The sequence below is a fragment of the Haliotis asinina genome, chromosome 12, assembly GCF_037392515.1.
Source record: "Haliotis asinina isolate JCU_RB_2024 chromosome 12, JCU_Hal_asi_v2, whole genome shotgun sequence".
NCBI lineage: Eukaryota > Metazoa > Mollusca > Gastropoda > Lepetellida > Haliotidae > Haliotis > Haliotis asinina.
In genome coordinates, this window is record NC_090291.1 from 6132902 (window position 1) to 6155322 (window position 22421).

A 22421-nucleotide genomic window follows, 5' to 3' on the forward strand; every position below is an offset into this window, starting at 1 on the left:
CCTTGCACCAGTTACATTTGGCTGTCGGTCAAAAATATCCCCCTTCCAGTCTAATCTGACATTTCATTCAAACATCGCGTGTCGATCTTCGTCAATGTGGAACTTCGAAATCTAAAGATTATAGAAAAAAAACGTGGCAAGTCGCACGGTAAACTGACCTATGTCGATGTGGTACATAGTATATATGCATACTGCGTCGAGTAATCTGAATCACTTACTGTCATCATCACCGCCTCGGACATAATTCACAAGCGACCCTCGGGCAAATAGTGTAAGTTCTGTCTGCCCACTGTCAACAGCTTGTTTATCAATGCTTTGTGCATTGACCCGGATTAGAGTTCTCTCCCTTTGAGGCTATGACGCGTCGGCACCTCTAGCCTCTCGCCCGTGAATGGCTTCAATGATTAAATCTCATCTATACCTTCCATAAATTCATCAAAGACATTCATATCCACTCGTGTTATTTGTTTATTATGTTGCATATCAAATATGCAATAACCAATAAATATACACTGCAAATAGCAATAATTGTCCCAAATATAGCAAGATATATTAATTATTGCAGTGATGTTATTAAATCTGAAAATAATTCTATTCATGTTTGACGAATTGGTTAGTGATCATGATAACACTAGAAACAATTTACCGGCATTATTTTATGTGGAAATATTTCTTCAAGTAAGGTCACTTGCCATCACGGGATGGTAGTACCAAAGACCACATGCATACAATATCGAGTATATATATGGTATCGCGGCTAGTACTGATTAACCTCACCATAAATAGAGCTCTATTGGCGTAAGCTGGTGCAAAGGATTAGAAAGTTTAACTGCCTCACCTAAGCTGATATTAGATATGATTTTCGCTTTTATCATCCAGCATGCATAAGTATAGTGACGTACAAAGAAATTGCGTGACAATGGTTTGAACACGTACCTTTGTGACGTTATCTGTTACTAGAGCGTCACAATGACATCACTATAATCTCTGATTTCTGAATATCGGGCAGCACGTTTTCCCGCTGAAGGCAACTCTTATGACATTTCACAAATTAAAAGCTGGACGAAAGACGGGGCTTGGAGATGTAATGGCCGTAACATTGACGCCCAGCTTTGGCTGAGCACGTAGGTGTTATATTTCAGCTAAAATAGTCTCGGTACCTAACTACGAGGTCTTGCTTTCTGTTGGCTGGCTGGTACTATGTGGCAGGGTGTTGATTTATTCCACAGATGGCACCATTACCTTTGCTAGAGCTGCCATAAAATGTCCGAGTCCGCTTCAACACTGAGTATATCAACATGTCAATCCTTGGAGGGTGAACTTATATAAGGCTGCATTGAGTATACCAACTGAGTGAATGGTATTGAAATATTTATCATTCCTATTACTGTCCCCGTATAGAAAGAATGTTGACATGACTCCCTGCAAAACTGGCTAATTGCAAAAAGGCAAACGCACAAGTTCATTTCAAATTCAAGGGGAGTAGGTACAGTCCGTTCGATTCCATTTGAGACCAATGACTTGCTCACTAACACAAAATCTAATAATTGCAACAAAACTAAATTTTGCACAGCCACATGAAATCGACAGACCAACTCTGGTGATGTGTGTCATAATTTGGGACACCCAAATGTAAAAGTCATCATTTTCTTGTCATCTTGCACTATTTTGTACGAGGCTGGCCTCTTGCTGGTAGAACAGCCAGGTAATCAACAAGCGTGTGTTGTGAAGATGGGGCCATCTCAAAAGCCGTTATCTGGTTACCACTTGAGATGTCCAATGGGAGTCAGTGTTGCCACTTTCAGAAGACACTGTTGTCCGAATTGGTGTCGCTGTCGTCAGAGTCTACCCTGATGACGACTGGCTTGATGGTGGCATGGTGCAGTCCACTTTTTCCCCAATAATGTCTTTTGGTCCCAAATGGAATCAAACGGACTGTAGACCCTTAACCCACCTAGGTTAAACTTTAGGGTAAGTACGTAAAAAGGGACCGAGTTCTATGGAAGTGTACGAAGTGTGCATTTATGAATGTTATCATGAAGAGAAAATATACCAAATGTTGAACTGCTGAAAGCGTCCGGCAAAACGTCACCGCCACCCCTTCCCTACACCAGTCGTACACGTGTTGGTTGATAAATACACACTGTAATGTTTTCACTAGTGCGTTCTCTTATGAAAATGCAATGTTGGTTTGGAGAGAGTCCCTTGCCACCAAAAACATCTTTTTGGACCGGACTTTAGTGTTGGGATTCGAAACAGAGGAACGTCAGAATGTCAGACTAGGGAGAGTTTCTTATATGATACTATACAGGGACGAATTTGGGACAAAATAAATGTATCTGTTTACAGGAAATGATGGCTCTGTGGGGTGTCGGGTTAGAGAGAGTCAATTGTATAACTAATAATGCGACATGAGGATGAGATAATATATCTGTATTTTAGGGCTGTCTGAAAGTTGGTAATAGGGTTACTTGTAGTACATACTGTTAGATGTTTACTACACAATAACAGCTCTTCTATCACACATTAACACCCCACCAATACACCCCTTAAACGCCCGCGTGAATATTTCATCCCAAAATGACCAAAATATACACCGTCCCACTTCGGCCACGACATAGGGGCTGAACTGAACAAAACGTGAAGAGATTTTCAACCTACATACATGCGGTTTACAGCACATGAATCCTGTTTATCATACTGTGCACCTGGGCCCTTATTCTCGAAACGTTCGTAGCCCTAAGCATTAATAACTCTGCTCATACCCGGTGTTTAAGACGTTCGTAGGGCTACGAACGTTTCGAGGATATCTAGCCCCCTCTTAAAGGGGTCGTGTCAGCAAATAAAGGTCAATGACCGTTACAACTTACCTGCACTAAAAGGTCTCGGACAGAGAGTTCTGTTTTCGCGGTAACGCCTGACTAGACTGTGACAGTTTGTTAGACATTGGTGTATTGAAGTTCCGTGTCTGATACAATATGTTACGTACCACCCTCTTGTCACCACCAAATAATAACACTGAACACATGAATAAACCATTAACGGCGTTCTTAGAAACCCGGATGTCTTTATCTGACACCTGCCCATGGGCTGTTTTCTTCGTGTTACGTAAGGGAACAGTCAGTTGATAGTGAGGTGGTGGTGCGGTGGTATCCTCTTTTGCCAGCCGGACAAGTTGTTTATATAAGGAGTAAGAAGATTACAAGGCATAGAAACGACTGAAGTATATTGATTGTCATTCACAAAATGACACAAAATGGCTGGCGATCTTAGTCATTTCACGAAATCACTGATTCATAATCTGCCTGTGACGTAATATGGCTACATGCAGGAACCTACTGCAAACCTTATGCAAATGAACTGCACGAGAATCAAGCATTAAATTAATAAAAGGCACGTGTACATATTGTGCATCTGAAGAGCTGCGTTTTGGCGTAATGTAGTTTCGGTAAGAATTCGCCAATTTTCACTGAGTTTCATCATTTATTTCACTTGTGACAATAATCTTTTCAACGTTACGAATTTGTACATGTTTTAAAATACATCAGAAAATAGTACCTTAAAACAGTATGAAATATTTTGCAAAATCTAGTTTAGAACGATTGACTTACGCAACTGGCTACATTTATGCAACTGAGTCTAAACGTTTGATGAGTAGTATAGATTAAAAAAAAGGACTAGTATATCAGTCTTGCTCGTCATAATCAAGCCATTTATCGATGGATATCGGTAAATTTGATTTAGCAAATCATTTCACTCCCCGCCGAACTACCTGTGTGCAGAAACTAATGTCACCCACCAATGTCATCATCTTGGGACGCATGTACACAACACGTTGACATGCACCATTCAGAATTATTAATAATTATTCCATTTGTATGGCGCTTTTTTCACACATCTATGCACGCTCAAAGAATTGTGAATTAAGTGTATAATCAATTAAGTCTGCATGTGCAATTAAATCATGTACCTAACCAATTAGTCTCTCCCAGCTGCCGACATGTATTCACCACAAATCGATATTATATTATTATTATAACATTCGTTCAGCATGGAAAGTATGATGAGCTGAATTGTTACAATGTTGTGTCCAGTAGTTTCAACTGAATTGTTACAATGTTCTGTTCAGTAGTTTGAGCTGAATTGTTACAATGTTGTATTTCAGCTGAATTGTTACAATGTTGTGTCCAGTAGTTTGAGCTGAATTGTTACAATGTTGTGTCCAGTAGTTTCAACTGAATTGTTACAATGTTCTGTTCAGTAGTTTCAGCTGAATTGTTACAATGTTGTGTTCAGTAGTTTCAACTGAATTGTTACAATGTTGTGTTCAGTAGTTTAGACCATAGTAAAATATTTATTTGATTCTCAGTATCATGCAACATATCTGGGATTTCTCTTTCTTAGTAAAATGCAAATCCTAGCACTTTTTTTTGTTGAGTCCCATCCGCATCCTCAGAGTCGGGCACCTAACCCGCTCAGCCACCGCGACTTTCTAAGTGGCATCGTGTAATCATATAAGTATCATGCAATATAACAATAACAAGCATCGATGTATGCAGATGTCGACACGTACATCTATAAGAAAATGATGATCTTGAAGTTTTTCTTAGCACAGTACGGCGCACTAAAGAATTGTCCTTTAGTTAATTAAATAAGACACTAACCTCGTTAAACATAAATCTTACGGTGTTTGATATATGCACAATTATGATGTCCATCAGTGCGCGAAATAGATACTGGCCCGCGAGCCAATGGCTAATAAAAATCTGTTCGGGACAGTAAATCTCCACAGTCACTGGCCCGACTGGCTAGTGAATTTTCATAGGGTCATTTTAAAAATATCACTCTCTCCAACTTCAGTTATAATTGCATTTTTTATTGATGCAAGGTTAAGGACTGATAAAAACGTTTATCATAATAGCAGCATCACGATGAAACCCGTCTCTGCATTCACATTTCGGGCTAGGGGATTGTTTCGTGTGCTAGTAGCGTTTAGCCATAGCTGGTCCCACTGGATTGCAAAATTTGGAAACTATTTTGCGCACAGCCAATGAGATGAAAGGTGAGATATACTTATGGGATTAAAAGCACAGTCAGGACTTTTATTCCGTTCATATCAACCAGAACATATTTTCACCCTCGTAAATCATACAAAGTGGTATAGAGAACACACAATCGTTCACAATGCAGAAAGATATGTGGATATACTGATTTAGGAAGGATTTAGAACTGTTTTAACAAACAATGATAGTTTCAATATGAGTGGGGCATAACCCGAAGATCACGATGATGTTTCCCCTTGACCCTAACTAGCTGCAGGTCCTGAAGGACCTAGAACTATAAAAAGTTGTGGGTCCTGATAGGAATATGTGGACCCAATATTTTGGCTACAACATAAGTAATTCCCAGCAAACAAAACAATGTTACAACTAACAATATGCGTGTCTATGCACTTGAATAATGCAACACTAAGCTCCTTCCAATCCTAGCAAACACGTCGTACGGCGTGCTCTGTCGTAAAGCGAGCTCTGACAAACGGAAACCTAAAAATCGTGGAAATATCAAAACGAGGCTCTGCCGCTAGAAAAGTTTAGCGGTCTCTGACGGAACTGATATTACATCAACCTCATTGTGCGTTACAGAACCACGCTCAATAAGCGCAAAGCAACACATAACAGGTTTAACCAGTGAGCTAGATGCATTGTAAATCGTTTTACGACCTCATCAGACAGGGGCAATCTGTGATTCCATAGTTAAGGTACTAGTATGTTGCCTCAACCTCGACATTAAGTAGAGAATGATGGTGCAATATAAGTTAAAAATTGAAATTCATTTGTAAATACCATTTTCTTATGAAACAAGGAGTTGGAATTCAGTTTAACCAGAGTTCTTTGTGGTGTCAATTTACACTTTCACACGAGAATTCGGATCATCTGAAAAGTAGGTCATTGTCTGAATAGGTTAATGAGACTTATGTTTCGGTATGAGAAACAGCTATGACGTCCGTTCGTCTCATTCTCATCCAGCGTTCAAATTACGTCGGTCCTTTGGCCCGAAGCCAGCTAAATTCCATTCTGACCCACAACTTTTTGTTTTCAACAGTCGACAGCTTTGTCATCCCTACTACCTGCAGTACTGTCGAAAATTTTTCACATTTATCCCTACAGTTTATGTAATAAATTTGAGTAAGTGTGTAACATGTTAAAATGGGTTCAGCCGAACTACTGTCTCAATGGAGAGGAGATAGGAAACGTCAAGGAAGGACTTTACTGCGGAGAGATTGGTACAGAAATAAGCAGTGTGACATTTTTCTAATTTTTTTCCAAAGCTACTTATTTGGAACAGACCATGGCTCTGTGCAAGTTAGTGTGGGGTGATATTGGTTAACAAAGGACACAGTTGTCTGTAACTGAAACGACTATCAGTTCCGAGGAAGGAATTCAGATTACTGAAATATGGTCCTTTGCCTAGGACAAGTTACACGACTGCAGTTCAAACTCCTTAAACTGACAGGATATCGCTTTCAGTTTTGCATACCGAAACATAAGTCTCATTAACCTATTCAGACACTGACCCACTTTCCAGCAGATCCGAATTTTATCGTGTGAAAGTGTAAATTGACACCTCAAACAATTCTAGTTAAACTGAATTCCAATTCTTTGTTTCATAAGAAAATGATATTTATAAATGAATTGTAATTATAAACTTAAAATAACACCCATCTTTCTATACTTTATGTCGAGGTTCAGGCAGCATACCTTAACTATGGAATCGCAGACTGCCCCTGTTTGATGAGGTCGGAAAATGAGTCACAATGCATCTGGCTCACTGGTTAAACCTGTTATGTGTTTTTTGCACTTATTCAGGGTAGTTCTGTAACGCACAATGAGGTTGATGTAATATCAGTCCCGTCAGAGACCGCCAAATCTTTCTAGCGGCAGAGCCTCGTTTTGATATTTCCACGATTTCCAGATTTCTGTTTATCAGAGCTCGCTTTACGACAGAGCACGCCGTACGACGTATTTACTAGGATTAGAAGGAGTTTAATATTGCAATACAGAACTGCGTAGACTTATCAAATCACACTGATTAATACTTATGCATCCAGTTAAATGACATAGTCTAAAAATACTGGACTGGTTATCGCATTAAGCAGCGCAATAGGACAGAACCAAGTAAACAGGAAACGAGACTGTTCTGTAATCAATGTTTTGACATGTTTCTACTATCACCAATTCTGACAGAGATGCACAGATATATACGGGCGGACTGAATGACTGGACATACCATTATTACCATTATCTGTCAGCACCGCCACAGAGAATACCAAACATTGTATGACACATTTTACCAATGTACGGGACAAATCCGGATCTTCTACCGGTGACAAGCGAACGATTTAGTCAAAAGGCCACCCCACAGCCCCTTTACGCTTTCTTATGTTGATCAACAATGATCAAAATGATATACATTACGAATAATAACTAGGGTAAAGCACTAGATGACTGGGATAGGAAATACTGACACTACCATATGCGTATTGATATAGGAACACCACGTGCTCTCTCAGTACACATGACCCGTCTACCCGACTGCCTTAAAAGGCAAACATAGCCGATAGTCCGAGCGAAGAAAGGTACGTGTCGTAGAGATAGAATGAAGTGGCTAAAGAATACAGATGAGATTCTCATACCTTGTTTAGATATACAGTCCCCCGGTTTGGTATATACACCCAGTAAGGTAGCCTGTTGTACATTGGCGATCTAGCTGTCGGGCTCAACTGACGTATGCCTAACGCGGAAGTGAAGCTACACGAGAGATTAATCAGGTAAAAACCACACGTGTTTCGTAATAATCCAACCAATCCTGCTGCTTTTATCTATAGCGATTCTTGGTAGTAATTGTGATGAAAAAAATCGCTATAGGCGGATGTTGGTTGTTGTAGTGTTTGTTAGCGGGTCAAGGTACGCGCGACCATTGGTTGAAAATATATTGTTAAGCTTCCGATTGCTAGCTGATATTAAGTGTGCGTCATTTTAGTAAAGTTATACGACGGTTTGTAAACAAATATGCATTAACCAGACAGATATTGTTACATGGTTCACACGCCTAACCTTCAGTAAATTTCATCACGACAACGACTAGCGGAAATATTCACGCTACAAATGTCAGCAACAGTACGGGCTCTCGGGGTGTCCGTGAGCAACTCACGTCAATCCGGGACAAGGCGAATGTAGGTTACGGAAATGGGCGAATGCTCGAGAGATACCTGCTGAACGGGATATCACAATGCAAGGTGACGAATATAATCGTCGGGTGATTGTGAACACGTAGACAAAATATCAGTATATTTGCAGAGACGCTACTTTTTCTCAAATCTGGACTTATCATTTTTTTATGAAACTTATCTCGAGTAACATCCACACCCGCTTGTAATCTGCTTTATGTACAAGCCGCGAAGGTCCGGGGTAGAACAGGCCTTCAGCAGCCCATGCTTGCCATAAATAGGCAAGTCTGTTTGTCGTAAGAGACGACTAACGGGATCGGGTGGTCAGACTCGCTGAATTGGTTGACACATATCATCGGTTCCCAAATGCGCAGAACGATGCTCATGTTGTTGATCACTGGGTTGTTTGGTCCTGACTCGATTTTTTACATACCGCCGCCATACAGCTGGAATATTGTTGAGTGCGGCGTAAACCTAAACTCACTCACGCTTTATATACACATTGTTTTGAACAAAAGGCTGACGTAACCTCGTCATGTTTTGTTCGACCGCCGTTGTCCGAATCACATATTTCTCTCATTATTTCCCCGAACCAAAGCATAAATAATTGCAAGTGGAAAGTAACAATTTTCTAATACGTAAAACAAATTATTAGGAATTGCATCTACAAGTAAACGCGGGTTCTATAGATAACAATGTCTTATGTCTTTCGTTATATGTCAACGAGCCAATAATCATTAATTGATTGATATTTCAGAATGAATGGCCGATATAAAAGCATAACTTCCATCTGTTATTCCAATAATTATTTATAACACGAAAACCACAAAATCGTAAACTGACTGTCATATAGTGACTACAGAAAAATGTGTCATATCCGTATACATGTATATATATTGACATGCCTCTTTATATATTGAAATATCTAAATGTCTCGAGTACGTTTTCACCTAATGCGATCTGATACAGTGAAAAGCACAGATTTAATGTAAAATCTAAAATATTCAGTTTTTTATTGAACCCCGTTTACTCGGAACCCACATATCCGGAAACTCCACCTTCCGGACGATTTTTATGCGAAACGAAACCTACGTTCATTAATTGTACTCGCTTAACCGGACCCCGCGCTTCCGGACCTGACGGCGAATTTTCAAACCATTCCTACAGATTTCCTTTGAAAAATGATCCAGTTATCCGGACGGAGAGATCTGTGCACACGTGCATGTGTATGTGTCACGTCAATACCGTTCACCGCACGACTATGTGATTTTGATCTGTCGGAAGGCATTTGATGTGAATTGATTAATTAGCCATAAAAACACGAGGAACGCGTGTCACTCAGGTTGTTCATAAGGATTTGGCGGGTGTGAGAACATCTCATTACTAACGAAAACACATGCTAAGTAGGATTAAGGTAAACTATACTGTAATTGTACTTATAAATCGACCCCTACTATCTGTCGCGATGCAAGTTAAAAATAGCCTCCCACATGATCTAAGTCATGTGATCCCGTCCGGAAGTTTACTTTCTGCGGACAGCATAAGTTCGACGCGATGCCATATGTTTTTAGGGCATTTAAATTAAAAAAAAAGAATATGCAGTTGGCAAAACAGAGACTTTTTGTCACCGATTTACGTTTTACACCTAACTTACCACCTGAAGCTCCACACGCTACATGACAACGTGACAAAATTAATGGTAACCTGCTTTCCGTCTTCCATGTAATATCGGTACACGTATATGTTATGATGAATCACTGCTATTACTATTGACTGTTGATTTATTGATGTACGAACGTGAAATTTGTTTGCCGTCACTGTTATCACTGTTTGCTTGTTTGAGCCACTTAACCGGGCGTCTCACTATCCGGACGATTTTCGAGTGAAACCAAAACGTGCGGATAAACGGGGTTCGACTGTATCTAAATTAGAATATATGATATCATTAAATCCCGTTTTGAAATCTAAAAATATGAACTTGTGATCACGATAAGTGATTGTTTGATATAAAAAGTCGGGAATGTAGTTTAAAACGATGCCTCATGAAACTGTCAATTTCTAGTGTCCTCCTCCGTGATGTTGCTGGAATATTGCTAAAAGCGGCGTGAAATTAAACTCACTCACTCAGTCATTCACACACACACTCACTCACTCATAGAAATGTTCTTTTACAGTTCAGAAGAACCTACATCATAGGACCAGACCATCGACCATGTTACAAACAAGCGCGAGACTCGCTGTCATCCTCCTCCTTATCTTATGTCCGATCTTCTTGGACGGAGCCAACATTCTCATGTTTCCGGGACCCTTCAGCCATTTTGGGGTCATGTCTCACATAGCTAAAGAGCTGAGCAGAGAAGGCCACAAGATTACATTCATTACGTACAAAGCACAGTGGGTGAAAAAAGCCGACCATTTCAACCTGTGGACCTATAGCGACGACAACTCCGACTATGAGAAAGTGATGGAGGAGGTGTTTGCGGACGCTCTCGCAGGAAGGAGTCAATACGAAGGTGACAAGATAACCCGCGGACAGGCGGCCGTTGATAAACAGATGAGGGACTTTTTCGAATCCGTACCTAAATTTCGTGCTGCAGCAGAGAAAGAAAAATTTGACTTGGCTGTTGCGGATGCATTTATTGTTCACGGAATGCATTTCATCAAATCTCTCAATCTGCCATTAATTGTATTCGCCTGCGGGGCTTTTGACGCTGTTCAGCACGCCCGGTTGTCACAGACACCTTCCCCGTTGGCGTATGTACCAGTTGGTTTCACACCCTTACAGTTAACGGATCGGATGTCCTTCCTGGACCGGTTGACCAACACTGGGCTGTACGTCGCCAATCAACTGGCCCTTAAGTACTACTTTTCCACCATGAATCAATACGCCAGGAACTCTTTGCCGGAAGTGCAGCACCTGTCGTATGAAGACATCATGGCGGACGCGGAGTTGTGGCTGGCTAACACTGACTTCACCCTTGAGTTCCCGCGACCTCTCACCCCAAACGTGGTGTATGTGGGCGGGTTAACCACAAAGGATTCACAGCCTCTGCCGAAGGTAACAGTCTAAGTAAACTTATTCTCATTACTTTTCGTTACACTCCACTACTGAGTCTAACAATATCTTATGGGAGGTCGCGTCAGGTAACCTTTGAGACTGACCAATCAAAACACAGCTTACCAAATCGCGAAAGAGCAAATTCGCACATACCTTTTGAACTTTTTATCTGTAAAAGGTTCGTACCCGAACGATTCCGAATGCTATTTAGCGTACGCTCACTTTCGGGTGATGCACACGGCGTACGTACAACCATGACAACGGTCAGTAAACAGTCGCTGAAAATGGTGTTTTGAGCAATATTCAAAGATGCTATCGTGCGGAAATATTAGCTAATGGTAACCATGTCAACAGAAACCCCAAAGCGTATATACTGCAGGTCAAATAACTGTGTAATATGCGGATTTTTGTTGGTGAAGAGATCTGTGTCAGTGACCTGAATATTTTGAAAGTCCCTCCTATCCCCAAATAGTAGCCGTTGTCTGATTGGTTAAATCTATTTAACCGTTTGATTGGTCATTGGTCGCTCAAAGGTTACCTGACGTGACCTTTTACTAGGTTTTGTTAGATTCGGCAGTGGAGTGTAACGAAATACACTGAGACTAAGTTTACTTAGACTTCCGAAGGTAAAAGACTAACATTTAGTCACTGAATGTGTATAATTGTGGTAGAAACAGATAGTTCTTTTTCGGTCTAAAAGGAGCCCTTCTAAGATGGGTGACTCAGACCCTGTGCAGAATTGCTTCATTTAGAGAGGACTTCACCTGAGGAAACATTATGCGGTTCAGAGACTGTGACACAGACTACAGAAGGTAATATCCATATGGTACTGTGACTTCGACTGTTAATACATTCACTGTTGAAGGCCATAATCACGTACTTGATAACTCCAGTTTTATATAATTTCATCACAGAAAGGTATGTATACACTACAGAGCACAACAAGGTCGTCAGTACCCACAACAAAGGATTAAGTCACCCATACACACAATTACAGGTCCAAATTCAAACAGCGATTCTTTCCAATTCAAAAGGCTATGCAGGTGAATGTACCCGAGGTAAATGTTTGTGTAAATGTTTGTGTAAATCTTTGCATGAGTTTATCCATACTTGGTAACTGGGAATGTTACCTCCATCCGCCAAACGACCCAATCATGTTTTGCTGGTAACATTTTCTCGGTGCTAAAGATAGCCACCTAGTCAAATATGTTACACTGGTAACACATATGTTACGTATAAGAGACCCGTGAACACAGAGACGTCAGTTTCGACACGAAGGTATAACGATGAAAGGTTTCAAGATATGTATCGTAATTGAAGGTAGGTATATAGCCTTGGGTGACCAAAGATGACACTTTCAAAGCGCTTACACTATGACTGTGCATGTGTGGACTATTCCAGGATGTGTGGTTCAGACGTTTGTTGTCAGTTTACTAACCGCCATCGTAACCGACTGCTGTGCAGGCAAGCATTATGCAAATTATGGGAAGGGTGTGTGTTTTCCGTATGGCTGGACATGTCTTTTCTGGAGTCATCGTTATCAGTGGTCACTTTGTATGACATTCACTGCCTCTTGTTGTTTACCCAGTGAAAACTGTTTCGTTCGATAATCGAGACAGGTTAGTCTCTAGCGTTGATGTTATATATTTTGGTCTTTGCTAGGATCTAGAGAGTTTCCTCGCAGGATCTGGAGACGCCGGCGTCATAGTCTTCAGTCTCGGCACCACCGTCAAGGATCTAGATGCAGGAACTTCTCAAGCCTTTGTTGACGCCTTCACGTCTCTGCCTCAACGCGTCATCTGGCGTTACGGGGGAGCCAAGGTCCCCTCTGTGCCAGGCAATGTCAAGATCTTGAAGTGGATACCACAGAATGATCTCCTTGGTAGGTTCTAACAATGTCAGTGTTATGAAGGATATACAACCTACTGGTATACTATACTTAGTTCTAACAAAGACATGGTCGTGAAGGATATACAACCTCCTGGTATACTATACCTCGTCAGTTCTAACAACGCGAAGGTCGCGAAGGATATACAACCTACTGGTATGCTACACTTAGTTCTAACAACGCGAAGGTCGTGAAGGATATACAGTCTGCTGCTATACTATACTAGGTCGGTTCTAACAATATCAAGGTAATGAAGGATATACCATGGGATGACCGACTTCCTTCTTGACAAGTGTTAGATGAGCCAGCGCAGTGAACACGTTTGTAACATGCTGGTGGGGAAAGTAATCTGGACGAATACACTTGGTTGCTACAGGTAGATTGGCGATTAAGCACGTGCAATGTATACTGACCGTGACGTGAAATCAATACCCCTGCTGTTTAACACGTGTCTCGTAGAGCGACGTAGTTCAGCAAAACACCATCACGACACGATTCGCACGAGGAAATTGAACTTTTCAATATTGAGACGACAACCTGTTTCCCTCTTATTTCAAATGGAATGTTCTGGAGGGCCTACCCATATATGCACGTTGGAGCCATGTCGTGGCTCATCTAATACTTGTCGAGCAGTAGACAATGTCAACAGTCCTAACTCCACACCACAGAAGGGCCGACTCGTATAGCTCCAGCAAGGGGCAACACGTAGGAAGTTGAGGGAATGGCTTCTCACAGGATTGACGTCAAGTTCCAGACGCCGTGTCTGCAGTGTTTGAATCCCAGGTGATGATATTGGCTGTTACACTACTTTGTATTGCATTTGTACATTTTCATAATTCTAAGATATTCCTTGGCAGGCCATCCTAAAGTGCGGTTGTTCTTGAACCACGGAGGTATCAGCGGAGTAATGGAGGCAATATACCATGGTGTTCCGATGGTGGCCATTCCGATATTCGGCGACCAGTTCGACATTGTTGCTAGGGTCGTTGCTAAGGGGTTGGGTGTGAGGATTGACGTCACGAATACTACGAAAGCGAGCATCTTGTCCTCTGTACAACAGGTGCTTGGTGATAAGAGGTAAGTGTGAGTGGGTGCGCGCACGTATGTATGTATGTTCGCTTCACTACACAATATTAAATCTGCACAAAACAAATGTGAGAATTTACAAATGCAAGGTATGTCTAGTTACTGTGTTTTAGTTCTTTAAAGATACTAACAGGTAAAAAGGGCTTTCTCATATTGAGACACGAATGACGTTTATCAGCTCTCAATTGTCACCATTTCTGGTTTGGATTTACATTGCCTATGACTATGTAAATGCCTTGGACAGTCGAGCATGGCTGAGCCTAGCAGTGGTTGATATAATGACCATCAGTCTGGACCTGGTTGCTATGACACGCTAGCCAACGCCTGATCCGATATAGCTCCCCCCTCTTTTCCGTGATATAATGGCAGTGGGGACCGTCATACACATATCTCAACACCAGAAGTGCGTCACACATTGTACCCATTAAGGGAATCAAACCCGGACCAGTGTGATGAGCTAGCGTTTTAACCACTAGGCTACCCCAACGGTCGTGCGTTTAAGTGTAGTCACCTGTCTATCAATGGTTTGAATTTATAGGTTTCATGACACTTCGAAGAAGATGTCGGCGATCATGAAATCACGCGAACAACATCCCATGAGAAGGACTGTCTACTGGATCAACTACATCCTCGACCATGGTGGGCAGCATCTACGACCGGCGTCGCGGGACCTCAACTTCATCCAGTACTTTCTTCTCGATGTTATAGCGTGTATTGTGGGTGTCGCTGTCGTGTTCTTGTGGATACTGAAATGTCTTTGTTGCTGTTGCCTTCGTTGCTGTTGTAAAAAGAAAAATACTAAACCCAAATTAGAATAAACTTTAGGGTGGAGGGTTCAGTGACTGTCTCCTAGGATCACTGTAAACTTTTTCGATATGCTTTTTTGTTGTCTGTTAAACCCCATACTCAGCAATATTCCAGCCACGTGACAGCGGTGTGCAAATAATCGTGTCTGGACCAAACAATCCAGTGATTGGCATTATGAGTATCGATCTACGCAGTTGAGATATGATGGCATGGATCGATCAAGACAGCTAGCCTGACCATCCGATTCCGACTAGTCGCTTCTCACAAGGATGGGTGACTGTCGATTCAAATCCGGGTCTCGGTTTCTGAAGAACGATTAACTGCAATGTAAATGGTTGGAAAATATGATTTAATGGGATTCGTTTCTCGGAAATCTCTTAAACATTCACCTCTCGAGAATTGCTTTGCAGATGATCCTTTTTGCTTACCTCAATCAGAAATCTCAGTTGTGTGCCAATCCCCTCTCGAAAAGGATATTGAGTCATTTAAAAACACATTTGACCAATAAGTACGAGAATAGCTTCGAGTTGGAATAAGATCACTTATGGTCGAAGTACAACTAAGTAGATTCATGCTCCTGATGCCAACATCTTTTCTGGATTCATGTTTTACAGACCACGGTCTTATATGTGTGGCAGGAATGTTGCTGACTGCATAGACATTGAACAGCGACTTGTCATCGTCCTGGATGACGAACTTTGTCATTGGACTATAAAGTGGGGGGTTGAAGAGAAAGGACATATATGACCCTTTGGTTTGACATCATGTCCGCTTTACAGCTGTATGATGACGTCGGTAGGAGTGCTTCAGAAATGGACTGATAACCTTTCTGTTTTACAATTTCGTGATAACCTTTCTGTTTTACCGTTTCATGATGACCTTTCTGCTTTACCACTTCGACAACCAAGATGTGATTTCAGATTTGCAGGGTGTGCTTGGTGTAAATGTTTACATAAGAACTCCGACTGAGCAAATCTTGTCGGTCACGAAGCTAATGTGTGAACAATAGTTACTCATAAAGCCCAGTACATATGAAGTATGTTTTGTTTTTACAGACCAGAAATCTACCTCGAATAATCAGAATTTCAGTGTAAATCTTTCAATACAACTATTTTAATGTGACGATTGTTTGTTACTTGTCATGGTAATATGTCCCGTCTCTAGTATTGGTCGAAAAAGAATCGAACGCCTGGTTTGTCGCACAACAACTTGCTCCTACTAATATGCTAAAAGTAAATGGATAGACAGTTTGAATGAGTGAGTGACTCTACTTTTATCCCTTTTTTGGCAATATTCCAGCAATATCACAACCGCAAGACAACTTCATCATGTCGAGAAAAACCGGACTAGCTATTCTTGACACGTTCATAACATCTTATGTCCATTCCAAACGCGTTAGCTAAGATCAAAGTTAAGAACTCTTAGGGGTACGAACGGTTCGAGAAAAGGGCCCAGGATATGTGTAACCTCCCACAAATGGCTTGATGGCATGGAGCCTGTTTGAAACTTTTGTGCTCCAGCGTGGTGCTAGTGATCGTTCACATCATGTCCAGTGGAGAGTAGGAGATCTGAATTGAGGAAGTGATTTTATTTAGAGCAGTTTTTGACGACGCATCAGCCTCCAGGTTGTAGCCGGTGCCATCATGCCTGGGTAGCCAACAATGCCTGATATCTTTTGTTCAACCAATGATACAATTAGTACTGCTGATACTTCAAACTTTCACCTACGAATGGATTTCGATTTTTGACAAACTTTCAGAAAATATAGTTAGAGACTAAAGTAACTGTGACTGATACTTTTCTGCAGCATACATTTTTGAAATTTGAATTCATACTTTAATAACATGTCTTGAACACATTTAGAGAATAGCCACAGTCATTCTTCACGCTTTGTTTGCTCAGTCGGTTTGACTCAAAAGCGGACAGACGAATTGTAATAGTCCAACTGGAAAACATGAAATGCTGAATGAAATGGTGATCATATTCAAAACATCAGATCAACTCTGAGGTTTTCCACAATTTAAACCCCCAAATATATATTTTTCACCAAAATTCCATTACGATGTTGACACAATTCACTATTTGTTACGAGGGAGGAATACCAAGATAGGGACAGCCTCAGGACAATGAATCAATAACTTTGATCTGCAGTTGTGCACGTGCTTTACCTGGCTGAGTGAAACTTGTGTTTGCCCAGGTCTGTCCATTACGTGTTCTTTATATTTCTTGTTTATACATTTATCATTGAAGTGCACGTTCATGCATAAACGAACTCTTGATAGGTATGTTGAGAGACTAAGTGCTTCAGACAATATGTCCAAATATGGCAATTGTGTATTAAGTGTAAACAACATGTTAAGAGCATTATTCCTGCTCTTCAAACCTTTAGGGCGTACTCTTAATAAATGTGCTTCATAAACATATGCTGATATGATCTTCCGGTAGTAAGCTGGTTCCTGGCTCCCTTTGCGATATGCAAGCTTACTTCCGGTAACAGATTTCCGGTGGCCAGCGTTTATTCAAGAACCAATACTGATTCCATGTTCCCGACCGCTAAATATGACTTTACTTGACCGGATCAAGTGTAAAACCATGGTTGGTTGTCACAGCTGTTGACAGTTGTAATACTTTGCTAATCTGGGGATGATTAGTTCGGAAAACTCTTATTCCTTCAAGGATTATTGGTTATTATCATTTCTTTACTTACTGTCAACTGATAATCATGAGATCTTTGGAAAGAGTATGAATCGTTGTTTGTCATCGGAAGTACTGAAGTCTCGCGAAGTACCGGACTTACTCACGGGTCCTCAGTGGAGACAGAATACAACAGTGGAACCTGTTTTCAGGTTATGATTTTGTCGCGTTTATATGCAAACAGGGCCCTTCAACTTTGTCTACATGCGACTGAATTTACATATCACATAATGACACTATCCTGACTGGTAGTAAGTCTGGCTGAAACTAGGCGTTACAAGACACAGCAAACAATATCGACCATATTTAGTATCTATTTTGTAGTGGCCTTGAACATTTCTGATACAAACTACTTATGAAATTATTGACCAAATGTAATTTTATTGTTGAAATAGCACTTTGTTTGAGGCATCGAACTTAGTGTACATTTAACATTTTCTTCTCAACCAAGGAAGGAAAATTTTGGGACTCCCTGATAACCCACCATTTTGAAGTATTCTTTTCACTTCATTTAAAAGATCACATTAAATGCTCAAACAAGTATGTCAAACGTTATTTACATTAGCGCCATGTCAACAAATTTCAGATTTCTGACGAAAAAGGGAGAATTACGTTTTCTTTTCTTTTCGTCACATAAACACCACGTTATGTTTCGATTGTGCATTGTGACCTAAACACCACATAGCATGACTGAAGCTGACATTTCGTTCGAATGATTTCGTGTGAGTGGTTCGGTAAGTAGTGTGCAAACTTTGTACTAGATTGTTTGGGTGAAGAACTGGACCATGAGTAGACATAGATGGTCCTTGAGGACGTCCTTGAGGAGGTCCTTGTAAATGACGCAAAACAGAGGAATGATTGAAGCAGTGGTTCCGCCTAGAAGAGAACTTAGGAATGAATAGTGTTGATTAACTTTCTTTGAGCCTTGAGTAAAATATAGCTTGAATGCAAAAACATCTCGGTGTAAAAAGATTGAAATGTCTGAATGACGACGAACGGTAATCCGCCATATCGGGTAACCAATGACAACAAAGTGTTGTCAGAGACTTGGAGTGGTCATACTTGCAGAAAGTAAATAACACGTGAAGGGTTGTTATTGCTAGTTTTATAATTTATGATCATCCACAAGGCCAAAGAGGTCGCCAAATAGATTGCAATTTCTTGGAGAGCTTCTACGATCAATACACTTCTTATTAGATGTGTTTAATGGATATCTCTTTTTCCAATATACAACCAGGTCTATCGCAGAACGGAACTCGATTTAGAATCAATTGTTGTGGATCAATATTAAGGTTGGTGTAAGTCACCTGTAGGTCAGAATTTCATTATTTCATGGGAAGCACATCGGCAGTATCAAATACAAGTATTGGCCTATGGACAAGCTAGCATTTGTCGCACTAATGGCTGTGTTTGGTATTGGAGTTGACATATCAAGAGCAGGTAGTATGCATTCAATTACGTATTAAAATATATATGAGAAAGTTTTCCTAACGCCGAAACAAATAATATTTCCACCTCACCATACATGTCCCCTTGAAGGGACATCGCCACAGGCGATCTCCGCTAAACCGGAAGTGTCATCTGCTGGACGATAGGGGCTATTTAATAATAACTGCTTTAGGTTCACAAGGACAATGTAACTTAAATGTAGATTAAGTAAAGGCTTAACACGTTTCGTAAAAAACTCTATATGTATCATTAAATTCGACAGTTGAGATCAATATCAAAGCAAAGTATCTTTCTGTCACTTGACGTATTCTGTACGCTTCAAACAACAGTGGAATAAAGCTTATGTTTTTGTTAAAGTTTATGTTGTGTTTAATCATACTTGAAGATATGTGTCTTCTTTTCTAAAGAAGTTTTCTTGACCTCAGAAATTTGTTCATGTTTATTTTACTTTTACGCTTTCGTAAACCCAAAGATTGCACTCACGACCCAGTTGTCTACAACGCTCTGCATAATTTTATTCTTTGGTGGTTCAAACCTAGGTCGTGTTTTAAATCGTACTGTAATCGCCGATTTCACCATAGAGTTAAACGCTCAAAGCCTGCATGACTCTGGGCTGAGACACCGTGATATAACTGGTAGAGCCATGTGACCGGGTGTAAAAACCTTAGAGTCAGCTTCATGTACAGACTCTTTGCCTCTTTGCGTGTAGTCACAACCCATAGTGTACAGTATACACAATTGGGGTCTTAAAAGAATCCCCTAATCCGTTGGTATATGTCCAGATGGTGGCCACATGAATACGTGCAAACACAGGATTGCGGGTACAGCAAACTGCAGTAAACATGGACAAAGTGCTGTGATTATGTGTCCCAGTCCACCCTGCTGTGAATGGCTACTTTGGTAGGAAGATAAAGACACAAAGGACTCGGTGCACCTAGAGGCAGCAAGAGTTGTATGATCCCAAGGGAGTTGAGACAATACAATGTGATGTTAAGACTGGCATTCAACGATCGAGGGGAAAAAATTCCATCATGGATATGTGCGCTGTATAAATATCCCACAATAATAACAGGAATTCTGCCCTAAGCAGCCCTACCTCAGGAACCAAGTGCTCAATAAATACTCAGGCCAGATATGTGATATATCACGCATTATCAAGACAAAAGCAGCTTCTATCAGACAGTATCTGTCCGACAGCAAATTATAAGTACTGGTATGTCTTGTTCATGAAAACGAAGCTCGAGCATTCAATGTTTTAATGTGCCATATCTATCCTGTGAAAGATATAATTCCTCTTGGCAGCATTGGTCATAGTAGGGAGTGGTTTACAAACTCGATATACCATAAATTGCCGTTCCTGATTTAGGAGTTAAGCGTGGTAATAATCTTCGGTTAGAAGTCTTTAGATCTGTCCGTTTTCTTTGTGTGGGAGTATTCTACTTTCGTTTGCCAAATTGAATTTCGCCAGGCTTAGGAAACTAGCATCCGAAGTTCTCATCATGTTTTGATAAAGTGACCCAAAACTGTCTGCAATTTGACATTTCACTGCGAGGATCCCGAACCATATTTTCAACATGTTTATAGGCGGCGTTTACAAATGATTGTTGATCGCTCGGTTTCGGGCACATGCCAGCATAAACATCGGAACATAAAAAGTTGCAAAAGGTAAAAAATCTCTAGTAACGCGTGTGATCGTCTCCAGCGTTAAGGCATGCCTCGACACAACGTCGCAGAGAGTGGACACGTCGTCTGATGTCGTGATATGATACCAGTAGTCGTTGTCATTGCAGCACCTGAATCGCACGCATTCCTGGTCAACAGAGGCGGTGAACGCTTTCAGCTGTGACGTTAGAGTTGGTCCCACAGGTGCTCAGTCACATACACCACCATCAGGTCTGTTGCTTTCATTTGTGAAAAAATCTCGACCCCCAATTTCGTTCCTTCTACTGACGAACATTCCACCTACGACGTCGTTGTACACGCGTCAACGTCATGCCGTTAGGTAGGCAGGGATATCATGTGCACGAAGACGTCTGCTCACTGTCCATCTGCTGACTCGATGGCCAAGACTTATTCGCCGCTAACGTCACAGTTACATATGTTCCTCAGATAAAGCACCCGTAAATAGTGATCTTCCTAGGGTGATCCTTGGTCTTCAACTCCTTGTCCTGTCTGCTGTCCTGCCAGTTCTGTCTCAAGCGTGTGACCAATCCTCCAGTTGTTGGTTTTGCGAAATCCATGATTCTTGCAACATGAGAATACGTGGCTCCAGCCTCCAACATACTAACTGGTCGTTGCATTTGCTCTGATGTTAATCGAGGCATGTTTTGTTTGTCATACATGGGCAAGTGATGACAGAGAACAGGTATGCTCGTTTTTTATATACGTATTGCATACAAGTACTTTTCTGTACGTGCGGGAAGCTCTTTGGCGCTCGAAGACATTTTTACCGCTTAAGATATGAAGCAGGTGCTTTTCCTTCACATATAATGGTTAATGTGTCTTTGTGAGCCAATTGTAATAATTCTTATTTGGGGGACGTTTCTTTTGTACGTGAGTGAAGACTTCGTTTTCATATCTTGTGACTGGTAGGAAGAGGAATTATAAAACAAAGCAAAACATGTTGAAACACTCTTGTACTTTGGGAGTTCCACTCAGCCCAATCACTCACTCACTCACTCACTCACTCACTCACTCACGATCTCGCTACTATCACGATCTTGCATAATATTTACATTTTACTGTTTTAACTTACTGAATGAAACAGGAGTGGCTGAAGCATATGTAACACTGTTAGTGAACGTCAGTACACTCAGGGTCGTCGGTACAAATTCAGAATGCCAATAAATTCAGGACATTCGATACAAATGAGGAATGTCAGTCCAATCAGGAATGTCAATAGACTCAGGAATGTCAGTGCACTCAGGAATGACAATACAATAGGAGTGTCAATACAACAAGAAATGTGAATACACTCAGTAATGTTAATACGCTCAAGAATGTCAGTGTACACAGGAGTGTCAATACTCTCAGGAATGTGAATACACTCAGGAATGTTAATACGCTCAGGAATGTCAGTACAAATGCACATACTCTCATGAACAGCAATACAATCAGGAATGTCCGGAGTATAGTTGTCCATGGGTATTCCGATAAGTGTTCAACAACATTTTGTGAAAGATTGATCTCAACCAGAATGCCCAATCGAGGAT

At 40.9% G+C, this 22421-nt stretch overlaps 2 protein-coding genes across 5 annotated transcripts in view; one reads left to right on the plus strand and one right to left on the minus strand.

Annotated features, from left to right (window-relative positions):
- LOC137258559 (Y+L amino acid transporter 2-like) overlaps positions 1-7770 on the minus strand; it is a 30554-nt gene extending 22784 nt beyond the window's left edge. For 2 of the 3 annotated variants that reach the window (XM_067796267.1, XM_067796270.1), the window contains exon 1: positions 7694-7770. The gene's annotated coding sequence lies outside the window, so the exon portion shown is untranslated. Of the gene's footprint in view, positions 1-2870; positions 2911-7693 lie in introns of those variants that run through there. The other variant, XM_067796269.1, reaches the window with a different exon arrangement.
- LOC137258558 (2-hydroxyacylsphingosine 1-beta-galactosyltransferase-like) lies at positions 7524-16188 on the plus strand. 2 transcript variants are annotated; one of them, XM_067796265.1, is made up of 5 exons: positions 7524-7636; positions 10402-11285; positions 12948-13167; positions 14031-14250; positions 14798-16188. In XM_067796265.1, exons 2-5 carry the CDS (start codon positions 10440-10442, stop codon positions 15075-15077), a joined length of 1566 nt encoding a protein of 521 aa, XP_067652366.1. In that variant the 5' UTR covers positions 7524-7636; positions 10402-10439; the 3' UTR covers positions 15078-16188. The 2 variants fall into 2 exon arrangements, with proteins under 2 accessions (XP_067652366.1, XP_067652367.1); XM_067796266.1 differs by having other exon boundaries at positions 7611-7828.
- The last annotated feature ends 6233 nt before the right edge of the window (positions 16189-22421 follow it).

Bases quoted from the DNA above. Each gene is read 5' to 3' on its own strand.
- LOC137258558 (XM_067796265.1), top strand. From the start codon at position 10,440: ATGTTACAAACAAGCGCGAGACTCGCTGTCATCCTCCTCCTTATCTTA. The intron at 11,286-12,947 runs GTAACAGTCTAA...GGTCTTTGCTAG, and splicing joins ATTCACAGCCTCTGCCGAAG to GATCTAGAGAGTTTCCTCGC. The intron at 13,168-14,030 runs GTAGGTTCTAAC...ATTCCTTGGCAG, and splicing joins ACCACAGAATGATCTCCTTG to GCCATCCTAAAGTGCGGTTG.